The 26,621-nt window shown below is 39.0% G+C and overlaps 1 protein-coding gene across 7 annotated transcripts in view; it reads left to right on the top strand.

The window, feature by feature from the left end:
• Fmn1 (formin 1) overlaps positions 1-26,621 on the top strand; it is a 399,662-nt gene that overhangs the window by 119,984 nt on the left and 253,057 nt on the right. For 5 of the 7 annotated variants that reach the window (XR_007343831.1, XM_048793077.1, XM_015480854.2 and 2 more), the window contains one exon: positions 3,694-3,811. The exons of 1 other annotated variant lie outside the window; for it this stretch is intronic. Coding sequence is in view for 5 of the 6 variants with exons in the window: in XM_048793077.1 (XP_048649034.1) it covers positions 3,694-3,811 (118 nt within the window). In the remaining variant the exon portion in view is untranslated. Of the gene's footprint in view, positions 1-619; positions 2,258-3,693; positions 3,812-26,621 lie in introns of those variants that run through there. One more of the 7 variants, XM_015480856.2, reaches the window with a different exon arrangement.

Genomic DNA, 26,621 nt, shown 5'->3' with positions numbered 1-26,621 from the left:
GCTAAAACAGCAGTAATTTGAAACCAGTAGTGTTGGTTTTCCTTCTCCAGCCGGCAGCTGAAATCTGCATTCCAGATGCAACCTGCGGAGAAGCCGAAGAAAGCATGAAAAAAAAAAAAAAAGACTTCAAGGGCAGTAAATTGACTGCTTTGAAAGTTCTGGGTACTTTAAGATGATCTTTACTTTTTCCCTTTTGATTAGGGCTGGTAAGTGGCTGTTGATGTGGGTGCCCTACTAGTGTAGTAGTTGCTGTTGTTTTGGCTTGGCGGGCCCAGGCCTCTAATCATTTTCCAGATGGAAAAGAGGGCTCATGTAAGGAGTAGTTCAAACATTTTCTGCTGATTCACTTCTGAATCCCTTAGGCTGCTCCAGGGGATGGTTAAGGACTATCAAGATCAGCTTGCCGCCTCAGCACTTTCAGGAACCTCAACTTGCTCACCAATGAGGAAGTTGAATGCAACCAGGAGAACCGCCGGCACTGGGGCGGAGCTCCTCCTGAAGTCCTGACTGGGACTACGGGGCAGGCTGACTTTCCTATGACAAAAAGTCTTTTGTCCAGGGGAATAAATACGGAAGTCCAAGAAGAGCAGCCTCCTGTCCGCGTGTAGTAAAGGTGCGCAGCCTCAGCTGCTCCTGGGCATAGAGCTCCACAGGCTTTTTACGGTTGCCCGGAGCACGCCTCCGTCATGGAGTAAACCGGAAGGGAGGGCACAGTGACCCGAGGGAGACCAAGTGTATTCTCTGAGCGGCTGAGAGCCTGGCTCCCTCCCGGGTCCTGTTGCTCCCTGCCCTGTAATTTCAGGGCAGATGGAGTGGATAAATTGAGAGAGCACAGCGAGGGTAGCACAAGTCAGAACTTCCTCTAAGGGCCTGTGGAGACATGGAGGAGGTTGGGAACTCTCTAAATGGCAGTGATGTGTCGGAACCAGAAAAATCCGAAGCTGGACTTGAAATGGCTCAGTCGATCCTGAGTAAGTTTTCTATGAAATCCCTCTTTGGATTTACAAACAAGTTGGAATCTGTGAAGCCTGAAGAGGAGGATGCTGTGCTGAAAGCATTCCGCAGTTTAGATGTGGATCCCACACCTCAGCAGGATGATCCCAGCAAAGGCTCAGATGTGCTGGAGGCAGAGGCTCAGGTGCCACCTGATCTAAGAAATGAAGGGAAGACTGAAAGCGTGGAGAGAGAATCGGAGGGAAGTCAGGGAAAAGCAGAAGCAGGGAGTTCTCTCCGTGGTCAAGAGCTTCTTCCACTTGCTACTTTGAATGTGGGCAGAGATGATGTCATCTGTGTCCGTGGGACCCTTGTGCATACCACCAGTGATTCTGACTCTGATGATGGAGGCCAAGAGCCAGAAGAGGGAAGCAGCACCAATGACCCAAAGTCCTTTAGTGTTAACTTATCTGAGCCATCTCAGGAGCCCAAAGAAAACCCAGGAGGTTCTAGAGAAAATGCTAGCACTGGGGAAATGGATGATGCAGAGCTCTGTGCAGAAAATCCTCAAAGGAGTCCATCTGAGATAAGCAGCAAATTGGAACCTGGCGATGATGGCCTTCAGACAGAGCATAGCCCCAGCCAAGGCCAGGCTGGAGAAGAAGGGTCCCAAGTCCCACCTGTAGCAACAGGCAAGAACTCGAGCGGCGATGTCACTGCAAGTGTCTCTCTCAAAGGAGAAGTCCCTGGAGAGAAGTCGTTCCAGCTTCCAGCTTTTTTCAGTGGGCTTCGTGTACTGAAGAAAGGAGCCACAGCAGAAGGAGAGGAGACCATCACTGAAATTAAACCAAAGGATGGGGACCTGGCTTTGCTCAAGTTGACCCAGCCTGTTCAGAAGTCTCTGGTGCAGACAGAGCCACAGACTGTGAAGAGCAGGGAGAGAGCAAGTGATCCGAAGGCCACTCCCACTCTCCTGGAGCAACTCTCTCAACTACTCAACATTGACATGCCCAAAACTGAACTAAAGGGAGCAGACCCCAAGTCGCCTGGGGGAGGAGATATGGGCTGTAGTGCTGATCAGGAGAGCCAGAGGGACTCTGAAGATGTCCAAACCCAGAGTGGCGAGGTCAAGTCAAAACCACCAGAGACTGCTCTGGAGGCCTTTAAAGCCTTATTCATCCGTCCCCCCAAAAAGGGGACTACGGCTGACACCTCTGAGCTGGAAGCTCTCAAGCGCAAGATGAAACATGAAAAGGAGTCACTAAGAGCTGTGTTTGAACGGTCCAAGTCCAAACTAGCAGACAGCCCGTCTGATTCCAAAAGCGTATGTAGAGTTTGGTTTTGCATTTTATCATAAAACGTGATGCCACATTATTTGTTTTCAGGTTTGCCAACAAAGTGAATTCCAGTTGCCTATCGTTAGTGTTCTTGCGTGGGTAAAAAATGATTTTAATGAAATCAAATCATCCTTGTAAAGAGTATTGAGTTGGAGAGGAGTGCTTTTCTTTCTTTCGCATATTTCTTGGAGTGTAATAAGAGGAATATATGTAGAGATGTGTGAGTAGGAAGGGGGAAACCCTTGCTCTGAGTTTAAACATCAATAGTAAATACTTATAAAGATTTAGCATCATGGGAAGCGATGCATATGGAGGTATAGCCTGCGTTTATAGGGATTTCCTCACTGCTTAATTACCCCTCTGTGAAAACTATGATTTCCTTTGAAAGTCTGCCATTTAGCAAAATATGTGTTTCTGATGTAATTGAAATGTTCCATTTGGCTGTGGGGCTTCCTGATTGAGCACTGAATTTAGAGTGAGAACTGGGTTTTAATTCTAACTCTGCCATTTACGGGCTGGATGACCCTGATAATTTCTGAGTCTCAATCTCCTTATGTGCAAAATAAGGAAAATAACCCTTACTTTATGTGGTTATCATGAAGATTAAATTAAGCTCTGCATAAAATGTATCTAATTCATGAAAACAGTTATTCAAAGAAAAAAACTTCAGATAATGTATGTATAAAGACTAGGAAGCACCTGTCTGGTGGATATTAAATGTTCATAAAAACAATTAATAGAATTTATTGCTTAAGATCAATTCAGAATGTGATTACCACTCCCTCCTGTATATTTACTATGCTCTTTTGAATCAAAAATTCAAGTCATTAGAAAAATGTTCTCAGGTTGTGGTTAGAAACTAAACAAAAAATAGCATTCTTATAGATGTAAAAATCAATTCCTATAAAAATAACTTGAATGTGAAGGCAATTTCATTCATTTTTTTAATAGGAAAGAAAGAAGTAAGCAGTGTGGAATACATAAAGAAGCGTATCTTGGCCTGTGCTAATGTTCATGGAAAATGCAAAATTAATCCTTATTAGTCCTGGAGTTGTTTGGAATATGATTGTAAACAGTCCTATAAATGTACTAAAATACAGTACATTTGTGTCTGTTTCTTCAACTCAAAGTTTATTTGTGCTTTTAAAAAATAGCCATAAAAAAAGATAATAAGGGTTGTGTAGTACTTTGCCTTAAGTCTTTTTGGTTGGTTTTTAATTTTCACCCCAACTGATCATTTATACTTCTGGAAAAGAGTTGTACCTTAGTAGGATGTCTCGACTGTAATGAATGAAAGCAGTGTGCATCTGGCCATTAAAATTAATATTAGAATTAGTGTTAGCATGTTTGTTTTCAATAATTAATGGGCTCTGGCCACATTTCATTTTACTGATTTTTTTTTTTTTTGCCTACTTTTCAACAGCCTGACCAGAGCCCTACAGAGCAGGACGACAGGACTCCTGGCAGACTCCAAGCTGTCTGGCCACCCCCAAAGACAAAAGACACAGAAGAAAAAGTGGGACTGAAGTACACTGAAGCAGGTAATGTGAAAGGAAGTCAGGCACCCAGGAACAAATCTCTTCCTACAATAGCTTTTAGCACTAGTTCAGTAGACTCTCAGGATTTGGGGTTTTGTTTCATTATAAAATGTAATGCTGAATGCTTCTCTTTGGTTCTGCTGTTAAAGAAAACCTCTTTGCACATTTACTGCTAGTGAGATGAAAGGTGAATGCTGTGGAATGAATGGAAAGGGGGCACGTGTGTCAAGTAGGAGAGTCTTTGGGGAGTGAATGGAGAAGGTAGATTGCACATTCCTTGGGAAGCAGCAGGTGGCTGGTGCTCATATAATGTATGAGTGGGCAGTGTTGTTGGAAGATGCAGAGTATGGTTCTCCAGAGCTGTAATCTGATTTCTTGTTTGTCTCTGAGTAATGCTTTTGAGATAAAGGCACCTTGTGCAGAGTGAATGTACAGATACCGTATCAGTTACTAGTTCACTTTCGTTAAACAAAGATTTATTTAATGCATGGCCAATTTTAAAGCAATCTAACTCTCTGGAAAACTTCCCAGGAAATTTTCTTGGGTCTATTTAAATGGAATAGGATCTAGATATTTTTATTCTTTAACTGAAGAGTTACAGATGGGTATGTTTTAATATATCCATCCAGTGTGTGTGTATCTCTGATGAAACCTCTTTGCCTTCTTCCTGATACTTGGGGATTACCTATTGAAGGAGTCCAGGGACTGTCACTCCAAAATGTGGTGCCCTGGTACACTGTAATTTTACTTTAAAGGAACTTAAAAAGTAGCAGATGCACTAGGCACAGTGACTTGAGAGGCTGAGGCAGGAGGATCACAAACTTGAGACTAACCTCAGCGACTTAGTGAGGCCTTAAGCAACTTAGCGAGGTCCTGTCTCAAAAATATCAAAATAAAAAATAAGAAAAGGGGCTGGAGTGTAGCTCTATGGGTCAGCACCGTGGGGTTCGGTCCCTAGTACACCCCCCTCCCAAAACAACAATAACAACAACAACAAAAATCAGCAGATGCTAGAAGAGATGTTACTGTGATACCTCCTTATCTGTTTAAAGTCTGTATCCACTAAGGAAGAAAGCAATCACCTCTGGGGTTTTTGCTGAGTTTTCTTTTAACTAAACTCATATGGCAGGAAAAAAGACCAAAGACTGTTAACATACCTAGGTGGACTTTTGCTAAACACCATTGTCTTCTATTTCAACCCCAGTCAGTATTGGTGTGGGGAGGGAACTAAGATTCTTTTGTAAAGAGGATCATTTGCAATTCTTTACCTACTCTAGGGACCCAATGACTTTGTCCCAATCTACCAGATGTTTTCTCAGGCTCTCAGAGGTCCCTAGAAATCATGTACTATTCCTCTAAAACTTGACTAAATTTCCCATTTCCCCTCCCCCTATGAAATAAAAATGCATAGGCTTCAGAACCTGCTGGGCTGTGGGCTCATTGCCATCACGTGCACAGTAAGACTGTGCTTTTCTCCCATCTCATCCATTTACTGTCAGTTCATTCTAGTGACCCTTTAGAGGGTAAAGGAAGCCTTTCTTTTCATCTCTACACTGCATATGACTTACATTTTGTTGGTTGTCTTACGTAGATGTGTATATTAAGATCATTATACATAGTTATAGAAAAATATTTTTTGTAAGTGGATCAATATCTGGGTGGTTCAGTAGGTTTTTCTCTTAATATCAAATATCTTTAGTGCTTGAGAGCATACTGGCAGGTGAATCTTCAAGTCATTTCTAACCTCTACTGTAAGTAACAACTGCAGACTTGTGATTCTTAGCATTTTATTTTTCTGTAGTGCTTCTTGTATAGAATGAAAAGTTCCAATATCTTCAGTGAAAGTATACATAGCCATTTCAGCTGGCCTGCACATCTATGGTTTTCTAGACTTGGACTATTATGAGTACAATATTGAAGCACCTGCCACGTTCTTTTTTGTCATCATGTGGCACAATGTGATGTACCAAGGTTTCTCTAATAAAAACAAAACCCAGGCGTTGTAGTTGTAGCTCAGTAGTAGAGCACTTGCCTGACATATGTGAGGCACTGGGTTTGATCCTCAGCACCACATGAAAACAAAAGGTATTGTGTAAAACAAAACAAAACAAAAATTCAGAATACCATGAGCTCTCATTCCTACTTTATGTTGTTGGTTTTAGTCTTTTACAGTTTTGTCCCAAACAGTGTGGCAGTCTTGCTTGTGATAATGGGCATTTGTTGAGTAGAAAAGGAAATAAATACCACAATTTTTTAAATTAATTTTTAATTTGTTTTAATTAGTTAGACATGACAGTAGAATTCATTTATGTACTAGATATACATAGATGGGATATAATTTCTCATTTTTCTGAATGTACGGGTTATAGAATCATATTGATCATGCAAACACATATCTACATAAAGGATAATGTCTGTTTCATTCTACTGTCTTTCTTATCCATACATCCTCTCCCCTTCCCTCCCATTACTTCCCTCTACCTAATCTAAGGTAACACTATTCTTCTCTAGTGCCCCCTGCCATATTGTGAATTAGCATCTACATATTATAGAAAATATTTGGTCTTTGTTTTTTGAGGATTGGCTTATTTCGCTCAGCATGATATTGTGCAACTCCATCCATATACTGGCAAATGCCATAATTTCACTCTTCTTTAAAGTGAGTAATATTCCATTGAGGATGTATATCACATTTTCTTTATCCATTAATGTATTGAAGGACACCTAGGTTGGTTCAATAGTTTAGCTATTGTGAATTGAGCTGCTATAAACATTGATATGGCTGTGTTACTGAAGTATGCTGATTTTAAGTCCTTTGGGTATAAAGTGAGAAGTGGGATAGCTGGGTCAAGGTGGTTCTATTCCCAGTTTTCTAAGGAATCTTTCCATAGTGGTTGCACCAATTTGCAAGTCCTACCAGCAATGTATGAGTGTGTACCTTTTCCCCCCCGAATCCTCACCTCCATTTATTGTTCCTGTATTCTTGATGATTGCCATTCTGACAAGAGTGAGATTAAATCTTAAAGTAGTTTGAATTTGCATTTCTCTAATTGCTAGAGATATTGAACACGTTTTCATATATTTGTTGATAGATTGTATTTCTTCTTCTGTTGAAGTGTCTGTTAGTTCCTTAGCCCATTTGTTGATTGGGTTATTTGTTTTTTTGGTGTTAAGTCTTTGAGTTCTTTATATATCCTAGAGATTAATGCTTTATCAGAGGTGCATATGATAAAGATTTTCTCCCAATTTGTAGGCTCTCTCCTCAGGTTATTGATTATTTCCTTTGCTGAGAAGAAGCTTTTTAATTTGAATCCATCCCATTTATTGATTCTTGATTTTACTTCTTGCACTTTAGGAATCTTGTTAAGGAAGTCAGATCCTAGGCCAAAGTGGTGAAGATTTGGGCCTATATTTTCTTCTGTTGGGTGCAGGGTCTCTGTTTGAGTGCCTAAGTCTTTGATCCACTTTTAGTTGATTTTTATGAGGGTGAGAGATAGAGGTTTAATTTCATTTTGCTACATATGGATTTCCAGTTTTGCCGGCACCAAAATATCACAAATGTTTTAAAATCCACCGTGAGTACTATTTTAGAGTATGTATGTCCTTAGTCTTTGCTTTCTGTCCTTTTCTATTTCTCTCACAGGAGCATTTCAATCTACCTTTGTGATGGTTTTTCCTACCTGTTTTCATGTAATGTGTCCCATTGAAGATCTTACATGAGATAAGGAAAAGTGACAGGGAGGGGCTGATAGTTCCAATAGGTGGTCTCTGTTGCACAGTGAGGCAGGGAGGGTTGACATAGTCTGCAGAGGTGTGCAGGCCCCAGCCAGCCCCCTCAGTACTGTGGCTCTCCAACTGTGCTCCAGGGTCTAGTGCTCAGCATTTTGAGAGCCTTCTTGGTTCTCATTAATCAGCTGACATACTTTAGGGGAGGGGAATTCCCAAAGAAGCATGAGATATTCCATGCCTGAAGGAAATTTATCTTTTGCCCCATTAACTCTTTATCTGTATGAGGTTGCCTTGTCATTTATTGCTAACTTCGAGAAAGTTGACATTTTCCCCTGTGATTTTCTTAAGCTGTGTTTTTCAAGTGAACAGGAATCTTACGAGTATTCAGTTTATAATTGAACACATTTTGTGGTATCCCCATTGGCTTCTCCCCTCTTAGAGAAACATGCAAAATTTGCCATTCAGTAGGGAACCCAGAGGTGGCTGGGCTGGGGCTCAGTGGCAGCACACTTGCCTGGCGTGTGTGAGGCACTGAGTTTGATTCTCAGCACTGCATATAAATAAATAAAATAAAGGTGTATCAACAACTAAAAAAGATAGGGAACACAGAGACAGAAATTAGATCCAGAGAGTCCAAGTTGTTCAAGTCTTATGCTTTTATATCTCCTTTATTCCCAGAGTGCATTACTTGTTAATCTAGTGAAATGGAATATTAAGACTCCAGTGTTGCTGTTTCTCATGAGCCATTGGGTTATGTGCTGCTGACATCCCTGGCCAGTCATTGGCAGAGCTGGGAGAGAGGTGGTGTTTTCACCATGAGCCCTCCACTGTCCTTGTGCCACCCCTGGCCACTTCAGATTTGTCACTGCTTTGATTTTCTTTTTCTCAGAACTTACATCTCAATACCTGAAAAATCACTTTTGTTCAGGATAAGAAGGCAGAGATACTACCCTTTATGGCTTCTAGAGTCCTCTTAGCTTATGTAAAGGTGGCTCAACACTATTGCTGGTACCCACTGTCAGGTTTGCTCTCTCCTCCCACTCCCAAAGCCATTGGCATCTGCAGCTGATAGCACTGTGACAGCCCCCCTTCCTGCCTGCCAACCCCCCACAGTTGAAGCCTTTGGCTCCTGTTGCAGCCTCTCTGGTGGGATTGCCATGAAACTGTACCCATGTCAAGGGCACTTCTATTGCCAGTCCTGAGCTTTTAGGAGCCTTGGTGATGTGTGATATATGAGAGAAGCCTCAGCTCCCTCCAGAGCTGTCACTCAAGGTACTGCCACCTGAGTTGTAGTTGATCTCTACTGCTGATTGGGGGCGAGGGGGGACTTACGTACTAATTCATATTGTGCCTGAAGTGCTCTGTTCAAATGAAACAAAGTGAAAAGGTATCTTGTGATATCATACAAAGTGGACCCAGAAGAAAAAAGTTTACCTTTAAATTTGGTGGAACAGAAGCAATATAACCTGTGTTTTCTTCTATACATATAAGAGCCACTTTGTTGTATCTAATGAGGTTGTATGAAAGTAACTTGCCTGTATTCTTTTTAAAACATTGACTAGAAACATAAGATATTCTAGGTAATTGAAATATAAAGTTAGCATAAGGCCAAACTTTTGTTCATCCTAAACTTGAAAAAATTTTCTAAACCATATTACACACACACACACACACACACACACACACACTCCAAGAAAAAATAAATGTAAGTGCATTCATACTAAACAAAGGAAAAGAGTGATTTGGAAATGTGGTTTGGAAAAATACATACATAACTTTATAAACTCCATCAACTCAGGTCCTATCAGGAATTAGGTAACACTCAAGTTGGGTTATTTGAGAATTTATCAGACCCTGTTCACAAAGATGGGGCATTGTTTTGAAAAGTGATGTAGGTAGAGAGGTACTCTGAGGCTAATAATAATGAGGAGTTTTGCCACACCTTCATGTGGAGGGGCAAGAGTAAGAGTGACTGTGGGGACACCAACATCTTCAAGGGAAGATGAGTGGTCTGGAGAGGGCTGCTGGAGAGGTGCTATGTCCTTCAGTAAAAAGGTGCACCCAGGCCACTGTGACATGCCAGGTGGGAGCTGGGGAGAAACAGCCTGACCCTCTTCATCACTCTATGATTTGTTGTCATTCCCATCAGCCAATCCGAAGAGAAGCCAGGGGAGTAGGAACCTTATGGTGCCAGCTTTTTAGGGCAGCAGAAAGGACCTAAAATAGGGTGCAGAAGGGAAAGAGTAGATCTAGAAAGGCAAATGAATCATCCCTGCATACACTGCCAGCCAGGGGCAGCCAACAGGACCCTGGTGATGGAAGCTTCCAAAGCCTGCATGGAGGAGAGTTGGCACATGTTATCTGCCTTGATATACCTCACAACACAGGCTTCTAATGCAAGGGCACAAAGGTAAAATCCTGTTTTGTCACCCTATGGGGGAGTTGTATTTTTTATTCCCATTATTTCCTAGAAAATATAATTACTATTCTTTAGGGCCTTGCTGTGTGGATAATTACTTCCTCTTAATGTACAGGGTTTGTTTACTGATCTAAAAAGTTTTTAAATGTTCTGTATATTACAAAATAAAATAAAAATTGGAAATATCCAGAAAATTACAAACAAAAGAAACTTTCTATGATTCTGTTTCAGAGAGACCATTGTCAAAATTATGAAATATGGAAAGCCTATTGAATTCAACACTAAGAAATAAAAAAGAAATTTTGGGCAATATTATAGACTGGTTTTCTCATTTGAACACAAGTGATTTTTACTAAATATTATCAATATTTTAGAAAGTCAGTGTTTCAATTAGGATAAACTCCTGGTAATAGGATTATTGGCCATTAAAGTTAAATGCCTTTTTAAAGGGGTTGATGCATATTATCAAATTGCCATAGTTGTTTTTTCTTACCGAGTGTCTTTATGTAAAAATTAATACAGTTCTTATTTGTGGTACTGAGAATTGAACCCAGAGCATTGGGCAGGTGAGGTGAATGCTCTACCACAGCCTCAGCTTTTTTTCAAAAATTTTTTTGAGACAGGGGCTCCCTAAGTTGCCCAGGCTGTCTTTGAATTTGCAATTCTCCTGCCTCAGCCTCAGCTAGGATTAGAAGAAAAATTAATATTGTTTGAAACTGTTAAATATTTTTCCTTACCATTTCCTTTTAATTTCATTTACTGTGTGTTTTTTTTTAATGTGTAGAAGTTTTAAATACTTATGCAGTCAAATCTGTCCTCCTTTATTGTAGAATTTTATGTTTTTCATTTGGCTTAGAAAACTTTTTCTATTCCTAAGATCACCTATATTTTCATATTTCTTAAGTTGTTTCTTTCTGCTGCTCTTCTCTTTCTCCTATTTCATATCAGAATTTAAATTTGGTGCACAATCTGGTAGAGATCTAAATTGTGAACTATTTTACAGCAGGCTTTGAAATTATTTTCCCAAAGTTTAGGCCTGCTTCGGCCTTTGTTCTCTCTCCTTGATGTATTTGTGTATTATACCAGAATCTTCATTATTGTAACATTACAGTGCATATCAGAGTCTTGCAGTTCGAGTTCTCTTGCATACTTTTAAAAAAGTAAGCAAGAGAATATATTCATTCTTCAAGAAAGATCTACCATTTACTTGGCTAAGTTTTAAAAGGATCCTTATGGAATTTTTATTACATTGCGTTATAAATTAATGTGAGGTAGGAATGAGAATTAATATTTCCATCCAGAATCACATCTTATAAAATTACATGTTCAGAGGTTTTTATGCCTTTCAATAAATCATACAATATGTGCTTATATATAAACACATATTTATATATATGTATATGAGCATATCTTACATATTTTTTCTAAGTATGTTCCCAGACATAGTATCTTGAAAAAATAAATGTACAGTATGAATTTGTTTAGCAGATTTGCTTCCTGTTCCAAAAGTCTGATGTGTCCATAAGAATCTAATGACTTAAGCATGACAGTTTCTACAGATGATTTTCCTCCCAAGCCCAGGGCTTGTCAGGTGAGGGACACATTTATATAAACTGCCCCTTCAGTCTTACCGTGGTCACTGAGTCTTAATATTTTGAGACCAATTTAAAAAGCTAGTGATGATAGAAAGCCCCAGAAGGAAACCCTGCAGTTAATTTAACATCTATTTCAGACCCTCCTCCCCTAACCTGGCCATCTGTGTATGCCCCAAGTTCAGAGGTGGAAGCTTTTATTCAGTCAGCCCAAACTTGGCTTCCTTTGCCATCTGTGTCCTATTCTGTATTTTTAAGGATTGCTGGGAATAAATATATTATGGTAGATATCTCAAAGTTCTGAGTAGAAATGAAGTTGATGTTTGTGGAATGAAGATGGTACCTTTTGGGAATCTGTCAGGAACTTAGTGACCCACAGAGCAAGGAAGAAAGAAAAACACTCATGTTCTCAACAGGAACTGTGCGCATTTGGTTTCTCTTCCAGTGTGCATCTGGAAAAGCTCTCTCTCTCCACTGGTGGTGCCTCCAGACTGGGCTGGGCTGGGGGATGGCATATGTACTGCCCTGCTTAGTGTGAGGACCATGGCTTTTGTAGAAAAGAGAACTTAGCACAGGGTATTGAGGTCATTGTGAGCAAGCTGTCGATGCAGGTGGCATCCCAGACCCTTGGGGCAGCTCAGAAATGTTTCTGAGTATTTTGGATCAACTCATTCTTTCTGCCTACTTTCTGGTGTGTTACTAGTTAGAGTTTGCTTTGTTGTAAAGTGATAAAAGTGCTCGTCATTCTTCCTGGTGAGTCAGCTGCCCTTGCTTCATCAGCCAGGGAGAGCTATAAATATCTTGGAAAATTTTATTAACCAATGTAGTTGAAGTTTAAATTTCTTCATTCATAGCTAGCAGACTGCATTATCCATGAATGATACTCCTTTAAAATTATGTGTCCAGACAAATGATCACATATGTACTCTTTCACTATCTAGGCGAAGGGTTTTTTCTTCCTATATTCATAGGCTTTTGTGGCACCACTTGCAAACAGTGATTATGATAGCATGGAAATCAGAAGCCAAACAGACTAAAGGCTAGGGAGGCCTTGCATTTTTTGGGTATAGGAAGAATGGTGTGGGCTGGGGATATTGCTCAGTTGGTAGAGTTCTTGCTTTGTATATATAAGGCCCTCGGTTCAATAACCCCCACCCCCCAAAAAAAAGAAAAAGAAGGGTTTACTGGGAAACTGGAGGTGAAGCCAAGGTGCTAAGCTTCCACTTACTCTAGACCTGGGAGCTGCAGAGACAGACTCCCTAACATTAATGGGATTTAGGAAGGGGATGTCAGAGTGTGGTCCAGTGACTTAGAATTCATATATTGTGTTCAAGGAATATCAGTAAAGAACTTTGGCTCAAAATGGAGCCAAAGCAAGAGATTAAAATGTAGAATTTCAGCTTTTAAATATTAAAAACTTATAGCTGTAAGCATCTTAGAGATCCTATTCATTTTACAGACGACAGCCAGTGAGAGTATGACTTGCTGTAACTAATAAATGGGCTGAAATTGTAATTTGGAAAGAATGACAGCCCCAAGTCAGGGAGAGGGTGGAGATCGATGGTTTTGTTCTTGTTTGGTTTTGTTTCTGTTTTTTTGACAACATACCTGTATTTAAAGATCCAACAAGGAAAACACAGTCGTAGTAAAGCATTTAAAAATCATGGCCGTTAATAAAAAAAAAAATATGGGACTTAAAGTGAGTCATTTTGAATAATTAGAAAAGAGCATGTGAGGGCCCACTGGCTCACTAGACGTCTACAGAAAATGACTTGTCATTTCACACTGCTTTTTTGATTCCTTGTATAATATCAAAGAAGGGTATTTAGTCAAAGAAGCTCACCTAAGCAATTTAAAGAGAATAAAAATGAGTCTAGTTATTGTATATTCTTGCAAAGTTCAGGTGAGGCTCATTCAGTTATTATTCATGGAGCCACAGTTTGTGTGGTAAAACGCATATTGTACATGTACTTGATTTTAGGAGGTATATGAACCAATATTTTAATTATCCTGTGCCTCCTTTTTGTTGTTGTTGTTGTTTATTTTGGTGATACTGGGGATTGAACCTTGGGCCTCATGGATGCTAGACGGGTGCTCAGCTACTGATCTATATCCCCAACCTTTTTTTTTAAATTTTATTTTTTATTTTGAGGCAGGGTTTTTTTTAGGTTACTGAGGCTGGCCTAGAATTTACAATTCTCCTGCCTCAGCCTCCCAAGTAGCTCACATTTTTATAAACATCTCCTTTCACTAGTTGTCTTCTTTCTCAAACTTTCTCTGCAGTGACTCCATTTTTCTTTTATTCTGTAAATCATTGTCTGTTACCAGCCACTAAGGGTTGTTTCCCAGATCTTCCACCCAGCAACCTCTCCACATTCTGGCTTCAGCTCTCTGCACTGCCAGCCCTTACCATGCCTTATCTTTATAATTTCGTCCCTTCATCTCAGTCTGCCCTTCATATGCTTATAGCCTTCAACCACTCATCAAACAGCATTCCTATGGGTCCCTTCTTCTTCATAGACAGCAGTGGGTAAATAACAATTTTCAAATAATATAAAAATTTTTTCTTCATCTATAGAAAGAACAAATTATTTCTGAGAACTATCCAAATCTAAAGTGTTAATTGTAAATGCTCGAGGATTTCCCCACAAAATACAGGGGAGCATTGGATGAAGAAGTGAGAACAAGAGATGAGAGAGGTAGAAAACTATCTGAGAGGGAAAGGAAAATAGAACCAGGGAAATCCCAAGGACATCATCAAGTTTAGCATTACCTTTACCACAGGTTTCGTGGATTTGAGCATCATCTAGACTTGAATTTGAAGCTTGGCTCTGTCATGTACTAGCTTTGACCTGGGACAAGAAATTTGACTACTCTGGGTCTGTATCCTCATTTGTAAAAATGAGTCCTTCCAGCAAGTTAGGAGCTTCCACATTTGTAGCCAAGTTGTTACAGAGGTGTAGGTGGGTGACCTGCAGACCCAGTTCTTGGAAGTGGCCTCCTACGTGGGGCAGTCTTATGGGACTGAGGCCATAAGCCTATGGAGTCTACAAGCTAAGTCTGGTAGTGGTGTCAGAATAGTATTGGTGTCATAGAATCAGCATGGCTGTTGGAGAACTGGAGGCTATCAGACAATAGCATCATATGGTGAAGGAACTAAATTTCTTTTTGTGTATATGTTGTGGTCCTCAATTCTGTGCGTGTGTACTTGGCATGTTGGTGACCATTCCAAGTCAGCATTCTACTGAGTTCCTTCTGAACATTTTCTGTGCTTCCCCACAGTCTTCATAATCACCACATTTAATGGCTGAATACTGATGATGATTTTTATAAAATAAGTATTTTGGGGCTGGGAAACTTGAATCTTGAGGCAGGTCACAAGTTGAATTTTTTCATAGCACCTATGAGGTCCTTGAATTGAAAGGCAGCTCAGAGAATGTCTATTTATCTCTCTTCTTGTTCAGGTGAAGGAATGGATGTTCTCAAAGACTGTCCTGCTTGCTGACCAGTAATAAAAACAAATGCAAATTCTGACTTCCAGTGTTTATATTTTTTCTTTCCATTTGCAATGTAGCCCCCCTTTTCTCTTAGTCCAGTCATACTTTACTTCAGCCTTTCCCCCAGATTGTTTCATTCATCCTAATTAAAAAGGACATATTTGGTTTTCAAGAAGGACAGAGGAGGAAGGGAATGGTCTAAAAATTTCAAAATACCCCTTCCATAGTGATTATACATAATTCAGACAATGCTAAATCTGTCATGGTAAAGGCAAAACTTTCCCTTCACACTGCACCCCCTGATCTCTCAGACTTCTTAGAGGGTTTTTAAAATATAGCTTATCAGACACTGTCACATGCATCTGTGTACACACAGAGTGACACAGCAGACAAATCATTTCCATGTAAGAGGGATTATACTGTACAAACTTCTACGATCAACTTCTTTCTATCATATGTTAGAGAACTTTTCCTGTCGGAAAAGTAGGAAACATTTTCCCTCACATTCTTAATGGCTGCATAGTATTCAATAGAATAATAAGTGACGTATTGAGCCATTCCCTTATCCTGAACCTTTTATTCACTTAGAATCTTTCACTATTACCAACAGTGATGCAATAAATTTTTTGTTCATCTATTTTGGGCAGAGTCCTCTGATAGGGAGAAGAAGAATTGCTGTGTTAAAAGAATTCTGGTCACTTCTCCTACTGGTCCATGTTACTCCCTTGGCCTCACAAAAATAATGACCCTATTAATACTAAACCACAACAAGAATGCCTGTCACTCATAATCTCCAATATCCATTTAATGTGGGTTAAAATTTTTATACTATAATTTTAATAGGTAATTCTCTTATATAAGCAAGGTTGGACATCTTTTCATAAGACTTACTATTTAGATTTCTTCTTTTTGTGACTTAGTGACTTGAAGAAACTTCTTTTTATATTAAGTCTTTTTGATTGTTGCATATATTATAGTTTTAGTCTCTAAGTTGCTATGTCTTTTTATTTCATGGTATCTTTCACTGTGCCAGAATTTTTATAGTTAAATCTTTTCTGTGTCTGTTTTTGTAATTTATGGTCTTACAGAAGCCCTCCTCAATGTAAAGATTAATAATATGTATATCTTAACTAATATGCATCTATATTTAGATTTTCATTCTACTGAATGTTTGATTTTGTGTGTGGTATAGATAAGGGTATGGTCAGGGGTGATGGTGTGCTGTAATGATTAGGGAACTTGGGCTATAGATTCAAATTTAGGGGCTCCAGCAGCTAGTGGCTGTGTAACTCTGGGTAAGTTCACGTTTTGTACTTAACATTCTTTATTTGTAAAAACAGACTTTTTAAAAATTTTTGTTTTTTTAGGTTTCAATGAAATAATTCATTTAAAGATCTTATCAGAGTAGTTGTGTCATTGTTAAATCAAAATAATGGAAGCTGCTGTTATTAGTTTTGTTTTTTCCAAACTGATAACCTTTTGCCCCAGCACCATCTAACAAATACTTCATTCTTACAAGGAGTACCAACTCTCATATATAAATTCCTTTCATATATTGATCTTTTTCTAGACCCTTTATTAATCTTTGTTGATATATTTATCTAGACCTTATGCAAATCACCTCCACTTGATCTTTTTCCTCCAGGAACTTATGTACATGCACTCTTGTATATGAACTTTAAAGTCTATTTCTCAAATTTGTGAATTATCCCACTGGGATTTGGGTTGACCTTTTTTCTTTATATATTAGTGTGTGATAGAGTCTTTCAATATCATGTCTTCCCATCCAGGTGCATAATTTATTTCTCTAGCAATTCAGGATTTTTTAAAAGCTCTTTAGTAAATTTGTGCAGTATTCTTCTTATAGCTCTTGTACACTTAAATTTATTTCTGGGTGTTTGATTATAAATGGGACTTTCTCCCCATTGTTTTCCCCAACTGGTATTGTTAATAGAATAAAGCTATTGATTTTTTTATGTTTCTGTTAATTTTGACTCTGTATTCTTATTAGTTTTTTTTACTTTTTTAGTTGCTAACTTGGGATATCTTTATGTAGACAGACCATGATAATTTGTGTTTCGTTTGTTTTTAATTCTATAAAATAATAGCCAAGAGATTGAAGCAATTATTCACAGATGTGGGTAAACAATACAAGACATAAAATTTACTGTTGTAACTCCTTTTAAGTGTATAGTTTACTGGTGTAAGGATATTTACATTGCTGTACAATGACTCTCCAGAACTTTTCCATCTTACAAAACTGGAGTTACATTCATTCAAAGTGAAAACCTCTCCTCTCCCATGATCCTGGCAATCACGGTTCTACTTTCTGTTCCTATGAATTTGAATTTCATAAAACTGGAATCATACAGTATTTGTCTTTTAGTGATTGGTTCATTACACTTAGTATAATGTCCTCAAAGTTCATCCATCTCGTAGCACGTGACAGGATTTCTTTTCTGTTTTAAAGCTGAATAACATTCCATTGAATGTGTCTTGCCACATTTTGTTTATCCATTCAGCTATGGAATAGATTGCTTCACTTCTTGCTTATTATGAATAATGCTGCTACGAACATGAAAATGCAGGACACCCTCAAGATCCTGATTTCAATTTGTGTGTGTATGTGTTTGTGTGTGTGTGTGTGTGTGCTGCGTGTGTGCCTTTATACAGATCCCAAAGTGGAATTGCTGGATCGTGGAGTAGTTCTACTTTTAATATTTTGAGGAACCTCCATAATGTCTTTCACAACAGAGGCACCATTTTACATTCCCATCAGCAGTGAACCAGTTCTATTTTTCCACATTCTATTTTTTTCCCAACAGTACCCAGCCTAGTGGATACCCAGCTCTCATTGTGCTTTTGATATGCATTTTCCTAATGATAGGTGATGTTGAACATCTCTTTATGTGCTTATTGGTCATGTGTACATCTGCTTTAGAGAAATGCCCACTCAAGTCCTTTATCTATTTTAAATTGTATTTTTAATATTAGAAAATAAAACACAAATCAGTTATTTTTTCTCAACCCTTTTCTACTGGCTAGGACCTCCAAAACAAGGCTGGGAATGTAATGAACAGCAGACTTCAGGTTATTCCTGATTTTAAAGGCGTCTTTATAATATTTTCCAGCTGAGAATTACATTAGTTAGTGATTCAGCATCAACAATCTTTATTATAGACTTAGGAATCTAAATGTTTTGATCTGAAAAAGTAGTTTGAATTTAATACATTGGGGTATAGTTATTTCAACAATCATGCAGCATGTGTGATTTTCTTCAATGTGATTCGTGATTTACATTTTAGATTTGTTAATGTGGAACCATTTTTCTATCTTCTTTAGACAAGTTTATCTAATTGTGATAAAATGCTGAATTTGAGTTACTGATTTTTAGGTCATTTTAAGTAAAGAAAAATCCTCACCCAAAATAATCGACCTTGCGACTTCAAGATATGGGAAACTAGTAAGATGTTTTTCTGTATTCTAAGTAGGAAAGCATATGATGACTCCATAGTAGAGCACTGGATTTGTTAAAATAGAAACTGAGTGGTTTTCAGATCTGTCCTCTGTGCTATTCTACGATGCTATTTTTTTCTGAACATTAGGACTCCTTCTGTGCACCACTATTCCAGATAGGCAGAAGTGAACTGTGATGAAAAGCTGTTTTGTGTTGAGCTACATGGCGAGACTAGGGTGGCGCCTAGGGGATTTCCCTTGATTTGGTTAGAACACATATCCTATCCCATGGTGTAATCTTAGAAGTTGCAGTAAGTGGCTGTGACATCAGAGTCATTGATGCTCCCAGATCATATCTAACTCTTATTTAGTAACAATCAGTATATTTTTAGTGTCTAATTCATTGGAGCTGTTTTAAGTTTACTGTTGCAAATAATGATGCATTCATTCATTTGGCAAATATTTACTGAGCATCTGCTACGTACTGGTAAGTTTGGCAAGTGCCTAGAATACAAAGACGAATGTGATAAGATCCTTGTCCTCAAGCAGCTTATGATTTTGTTTAATCTAGTTTAGTTTTTTTTTTTTGGCCAGAGTGAGTAGGTGACAGAAAGTAGAGTGGGGAGAGGTGAAATGTATTCAAATAAACACAATAAACATTCTAAATGCTCTTATGGGAGAATGTATAGCACATAGTTGGACCCAGAGGAGAAATGCCATCAATCCTACCTAGAGCAAGTAGCATAGGACTCCTGAGCCAACTTGGAAGACAAGGGTCAGGGTAAAACAGCTAAGGCAGAGCATATAGAGCATATAGAGAAAGCAGCAGCACTTGCTTGGGTTTTCCAGGATTGATACATAAGGGACAAAGGGGATGGTAAGTGAGAGTCCACCGCGCGATCAGCACGCTGGTTTCATTAAAGAGGTTCGTAGCATAGAAGTTAACTAGTGAGATCGAAATAAACACACAGACTCAATTACCTTTTTCTATGACCAGGTCTGAGAGGGCTCTCCCCTCTGGCTCTCACCTCGAACCACCCGGTGGGGCAGCAAGGCTTACTCAGGACTAGCAGGAGAGAGAGAGAGAGAGAGAGAGAGCATGCCAGGGAGTGGCCTTTTATTGGGGAACAAGAAATTCAGGGGAAAATTCCATCCAATGAAGGTCGAGGGGGGCAGCATTCCAAGGTCAGGGTCAGTGATTGGTCTCAGGGTCAATGGTCAGTCATACCCCCACACGGACAGGCTCTCGCACCTGGAGAGGGTGGGGATTAGCTCCGACACAGTTTGGCCAGAATGCCTCACACCCAGTCAGGGAGGTGCCCAATCACGTGCGAGAATGGCTTCCCACATGAGAGTTTTAACCCTGTAGACCTGGAGGAGACCAGGTCTTGTGCGGGAGAGAATCGGGTGGCATGACATGTTGGGGTCCTTGGGCTATAGACAGTGGGGAAGGAGAATTACAGAACCCAATATGGGTATGTAAGATCCTCTGGGAGTATTAAGGATGAATATGAGTCTGGGAGAGAGGTGGGGTGGGGATTGAGGGGGAGAAGACCAGTTTGGAGTTCTTTGTAGTAGCCTAGGTGATTAAGGATAGAGACCATCAAGGATTATGAACAGTTATGCTAAAAACCTTCATTGCTCATGATGTGGAGTGTTAATGTGATCAAAGATAATGAAAATTAGTAGATCTTGGGATGAATGTGAGACTTAATAGTAATACATATTAGTCTTTATTACACTTTTAGGTTACTCAGTTCTTGGATAAAATATACATTCATCTCTAGGTTGATTTTCTTGAAAGGAACTCATAAAGAAGTTGTTCAAAACCAATTTACCTGAAAACTAATTTTATTAATAACTTATATTATTTTTAACAGCAAATAATTATATTTGTAACACTCAGACAAAATAACCCTCTGCCATCCCACCAGGGTCTCTATGATAAGCCACACACTTTTTGAAGGCAAAACTGTTTCTTCCATCTTAGCCAACAATATCACTATCTAATACTTTTCAGACTTTGGTAAATTATTTATCTCTGCTATTTTATCTTTCAAATTCTACCCACCTCTCAGTTCTAGTTTTGCTTCCTCTAAACAGCCTTTTAATAACCACCCTCCCATGACCTTTTCTAAAGCCCTAGGGTATCAGATACTAGGATAGCTCCTTTATTGTTGAATTTTTATTTAAATTTTATACTGTTTAACATTTTATGTGTTTGTTTTATCTTCCAATTCAGTCTTCCTCAGTTTTCAGTAGAAAAAATTACTCTGGCGAGCTATTATAATTTAGATATCTGGAATGGGGTCCCTGAATCTGACTTTTTAACAAGATGTCTGGGCACTGTTGATATGAAGACCAATCCTGAAACAGGAGCACAGGAGGACCTTATAAGGGGTAGAGTAGAGGTATGGATAATTTTGAACAATTTACTTCCCAGAATTTCAGCTTCCATTAGTATTTTTAATTTAAGTGGATTATTTATCCTATCTACCAAGGAAAGACCCACGTCTCAGCCATTCTAAATCTTTCTGGGATACCTCGCTCAAATGTAAAAACCCCCAGGTCGTTGAAGTAAGAACAATTCCAAATAATGACACTTGAGAGACTTTCTGTATTAAACAGTCTACCTAAAAGCCTGTCCTACCCATTCCAATACATGTATATTTTCAATAAAATTTTAATTTTTATGTTTAATAATTTTCCAATTTTAATAGAAATTATTTTTATAAAAGGTGCTAATAAAAATATGATATCATAGAAGTAAACCTAAAACTAAAATTCTTGTGATAGCAGGAATGTCAAAAAATCTAGTTATTTTTGTTTGTATCCTCATGGAAATTATTAATAAAAACATTCAAGCGCAAAACTGTATTATTTTTGGTAAATACTGTGAAAAATTTGAAATGTTTTAAGGGATTACGAAAAGAACCATTTAAAAGTTTTGAATGTTAAAGTAGAATTTGTCCACACCCTTTTTAAATGGGTGATGCTGGGTGGCAAGTTGCAGCATTGTTAGATTCCATTAGCTACATTTGAAAGAGTGATATAGTAGTTTTAAGATAGCAACATTCAGGGCTGAGGTTGTGGCTCAGCAGTAGGGCACTCACCTAGCACATACAAGGCCCTGGGTTCGATCCTCAGCACCACATAAAAATAATAAAGGTATTGGGTCCAATTACTACTAAAAAATAAATATTGAAAAAAAAAAGAGCACCATTCATAAATTTCTCAAAATTTGTTCCTTACAAACATTTAAACTTAAAAAGTTTTAGGAGTCAGTTTCCTTATGTGTAAGGAATATTATTTTTTAGAAAGTTTTAGTGGTGGCATGAAGAAAAGAGTTTGAAAAGCACTGTTCTGGATTACGTGTTGAAAAATACTATACTGAAATCACCTGCCACTATGTTAAAAATGCAGACACCTTCCAGGAGTGAGAATATGCACAGCGATGGGTGACATTTATTGAGTCAGTTCTGTGAGTCAAAGCAAATGAAAGTGGAAGATTTCTTTCTACAAAAGTGTCAATACTGTTGATCTTTCCCAAGGGCATGGCAAAGTTCCTTTCAACATGGCTTGCTACAGGTTTTCAGTGGTTATAACTGCAGTCTAAGGTTATAAAGGACACAGCCAATTCCCTCAGGTATGAGCCTGCTCAGAGAACTCCCCCACCCACTCTATCCGATACCCTTGGAATCAGCCCAGCCTATGCAGCAGCTGTCTTAGACAAGATTCCATAATCTGTCCTCCCACCCACACTCCTTCCTCACCCCTTACCCAAATTCAGATCAGCTAAGGAGTGCTTGAAGGGCTGAAGCTGTGCAGGAGAGTAGGAATGCAGGTCTCTCTGCCAAGGAACAAGAGGATCTGTTCCACAGTGGGTTACTCAAGAATCACCCAATCTGTTTCTTAGGTGAGCCCATCTTTTAGAACTTCGACTGGCCTCTGGGAGGTCAGCCAGATAGGAGTGTGTTTTCTGTCTCATTTTTCTTGTCGATTTTAATAAGAATCAGAAATGAAAGAAATCAATGACTAAAGAATTTAAGGTCATTTTAAAAATCAGATGTGAATCCCTAATAGAGACATACAGAGATCCTTGAGCAGAGGTGTGACGTGATCTTCCTTGTGCTTGGAAAGGCTCCCTATTTCTATGTTGAACTGGAGATTAGGGGCAGCAGGTAGTGGAGATAAGTGGGTCCAGGGTCACAAGGAAACCAGTTATTCAGAGAGTATTTGTGGTAATCCAGGTAAGAGGTTGTATTTGCCCAGGAGATGGTGGTGTTGTAAATTGTGTTGTAGTAAAGGAGGGAGTAAAAAGTCATTGGATTCAGAATTTATTGGGAAGATAGAGACATCAGGATTTTCTGAAAGACTGAATGTGAGGGAGAAGAATCAGAGACAGTGTCAGGATTTTGACCCGAGCGATGGTAGTGTGGAATTGCCATGAATTGGGGAAGGAAAAGACCAGGTAGGCAATGTGAAGGGGGAAGATTGAATGCTGAGATGTTGGTTTGACAGATGTGAGAGAGCGTTGAGCAAGCATTCAGTTATGTGAGTATGGAGTTGGAGAAGCAGGCTCTTAAGCTGTAGATGTGTGTTGGGGGATCATTTGCACATATGAAAGTTGGTGTTTAAAACTTGGAGCCTGGGTACAATGGTAGGTGTAGATAGAGTAGGGGAAGCAGGCCTGACATGAGGACTCCAACAGGAAGAGACTGAGATGAAGATGAGAAGGAGCCTGCAGTGAGTCAGGAGGAAAACCAAGGAAGTCCCTAGTGCCAAGTAAAGAAAGTATCTCAAGGAAGGGAGAGTGCTGCTTGGTAGAGCAAATGAATCAGGACAGAATTAACCACTGCGTTGAGAAGCCTGATGGACACTGGTGATTTTCACACTGCAGGATGTTGTGGAGGTGTCAGGATAAAGGTCTCATTTGGAGTGGCTTAAGAGAATGACAGTTGGAGGTAGTACATAGGTAAGTTTTTAAGGGTCTGGCTGCCAAAGGGACACAAACAACAACAGACGAGATGGTAGCTGGTGGGACAAGTGGGAGCAAAAAAAAAGATTTCATTTTTTTACTAATAAATAAAATAGTGTATTTTTGTGTGCCAGAGAGAAGGTTCTAGTAGAGATAGAGAATTTGATGGAGGAAGATGGAAGACATGTAATGCCTTAAGATGGTAATGCCATTAAGATGGAGAAAAGAAGTGTGCTGTTGTGTAGGAAGGCGGTTGGCTTTGGTAGGAACAAGGAAAACCATCTCTAGTAATAGGTCCCAGGGCAGCTGGTAGGTGGGAGGATGTGGAAATTCTTTTGGGCTGCTTCAGTTTTGTCAATGCAATAGGAAGCAAAGCTTTCAGTTTAGAGTGAATACGGAACAATAATAGTAATAATAACAGCTAGTAATATATGTAGGTGCCAGGCACTGCTGTGAGCTTTATATAGATATTATCTGTAAGCTTTACAAAGACCTTGTGAGATGGGAGTCATCATTATTGCCATTCACTGATGAGGAAACTTGAGACACAGGGGTAAAATAACTCCCAGGTCCCACTGCTTGTAGATGGCAGAGCTCCAATGTTAACCAGGGCTTCTCAGTACAAAGTCTGCTTTCTCAATCTTGATGCCATCCTGCCTCACATCTGTGAATCTGTTTAGAGTAGTATGATCCAGCCATTGATTGACAGCAACTCTTCAATGCTTAACTGGAACCAGAGCTGCACTTGTAAAACCGGAACACTTCATATAAAATACTTTAATTAGATGAATAATATAAACTTATTGTAGACAAATTAGAAAATATATACACAAACAGAAGAAAACAAGAATCCTTAATCAACTATTTTAATAGCTATGGAGTATTATAGTGTTGGTGGATAAGTTAAAAAGTCATAAGACTCTATGACTCTGGCTTCTTCTGCTGATACCCTGTTTAGGTATGTGTATTGTAATGCACAATTCTTTTCCCCTCCTCAGTTGAATTTATTAAACATAATAAATTAATATTTATTTTTGATATTATAACATTGTAATTAATTCTTAGTTAAATCTCAGAATATATTCTAGATTTTCTGTGAGGGGCGAATCAATGAAAACATCATTACCACCATCATGCACCTGTTCTGTCTTTGATACCAGTTGCCAAATTAGCTTCTCAAAAAGTAGCACCTACTTCTCTTTTTAAGCCAGTGACTGAGTGTCCTCCTGAGTGGACTACTATGGAGCCTTCCTCTATAGATTAAAGAAAGCAAGTCATATAAAATGCTCAGCATAATGCCTGGTTCCTAAAACACAATCAACCAGTGTTAATAGTAGCAGTAATTCTAGTATCACTGAGTATTAATTTTGTTGTTGTCAATAATGATGATAACTTCTTTTTAATATTATTTTTTAGTTGTAGTTGGACACAATATATTTATTTTATTTATTTATATGTGGTGCAGAGGATCGAACCCAGGGCCTCACACGTGCTAGGCGAGTGCTCTACTGCTGAGCCACAATCCCAGCCCTGATGATAACTCTTAATGATCATATTTATTGATATTTAGACATGGAGTTGTATGATTTATGTTTTCTAAAGAGAGAGACAATAACAATGTCTTATTGCTTTACTAATATTTCTTTGATTACCAGTATGTTTGAATATTAGTTCCTATGTTAATAATTAACATAGGAACTAATATATAAATGATGACTGTGACCTTCTATTTTTATGACACCAGTTGCCACAGTAACCAAGGTGGTAAGCTGTAAAGGAAGTGCATAAATTTCATGATCCTGGCCTCCAGCTTACTAGTTAGGAATGCCAGAGAGGATGGAGCAGCCTGAGGCTGTGCAATCAGATGCTGAATACATCTGGTGCATATTCAGCTGTGGCTTCTCTGTTGGGGGCGTTGTAAATGGTGCTATAGGATTTGCCATCCTGAAATAAAACATGATAACCGGAAGAAGGGGAAGACTACATATTGCTAAAGGTGTAATGGCCAAATGGGGGAAAAAAAAAAGAAAAAAAAACCAACCCTGTGGATGGGTGGGGGGAGGTGAGTTGGCACTGACTCATGCTGCCATGAGGGCTACTTCAGGAAATTGCTAATTGGTCCTCTGGAGAGTACTAGGCCTGAGTTGAATCTGTCCCATGGAATGCAAGAAGTCTTGGATATTGTCCACACCCTGAATCAGCAGCAGACTCTATGACTCTGGCTTCTTCTGCTGATACCTGTGTTTAGGTGTGTGTATTGTAATACACAATTCTTTTATCCTCCTCAGCAAATATAGCTTTTGGAGCTAGGCTTTCTGGGTTCAAATACAGGCTGTGCTGCATGTGACCTATGGTGAGCTTGGCCAACTATTTAATCTCTCTGTGTCTTGATTTCCCTATGGAGGCAATAATCATGTCTCCTACATAAAGTTGTTATGATGATTAAATGAGCAAATAATTTATTGAATGAATGCTGCACATTTTCCACATCTGAAATTAGAATATTTTACAATTATAAATAGCAACACTACTTCTTTGTGTCACATAAATGCTGAGGCATCTTAGCATCAGAGGCGTTTTGTATTTGAGGAAATAATGGCATTTATAAAGCATCACAATGTGGGTTGGTAATGTAAAATGCTATGGAAGTGACAGTTATCACTTGGTTTTATAAGCATTATTAGATCCTGATGACCTCGATAACCTATGAGGGATGTATTTTTCAAAAGCTCCTGTCATTGTATTGTGAGAACTCTTAAAAGCAAAACAAAAATCCCATAAGGAATCAGAACATGGAGCCTTTAGAGAGTCATGTGATCTTTTTGTATCCTAGGGGCTTTAGGGATGTATTGTGTGATTTTGAAGGCAGCCCTTCTTATTACACTCTTCTCTGGACCTCCCAGGTCTCTGGCATCTCTACTTTCCTTTCCTGACCACATTCACAGTGGGTTATGTGGATAACCCATTTCACATGCTGGCTTCTCCTCACTTCCAGTGGTATTCTTTTCTGCTTCAGTCAGCTAATACTATCTGTCTATATCCTGGACCTTATGTTTACTTAAGAGGTCTTTATTTTTGAAATAACTATAACATTTCAGTTTCTGTCTACCACCTTCTATCATTCCAGCTCCCCCCCCCCCCC

This window comes from Marmota marmota, unplaced genomic scaffold, assembly GCF_001458135.2.
Source record: "Marmota marmota marmota unplaced genomic scaffold, marMar, whole genome shotgun sequence".
NCBI classification, from domain to species: domain Eukaryota; kingdom Metazoa; phylum Chordata; class Mammalia; order Rodentia; family Sciuridae; genus Marmota; species Marmota marmota.
Note: the sequence above shows the minus strand (reverse complement) of the source record. Positions and strands in the feature narration are given on the sequence as shown.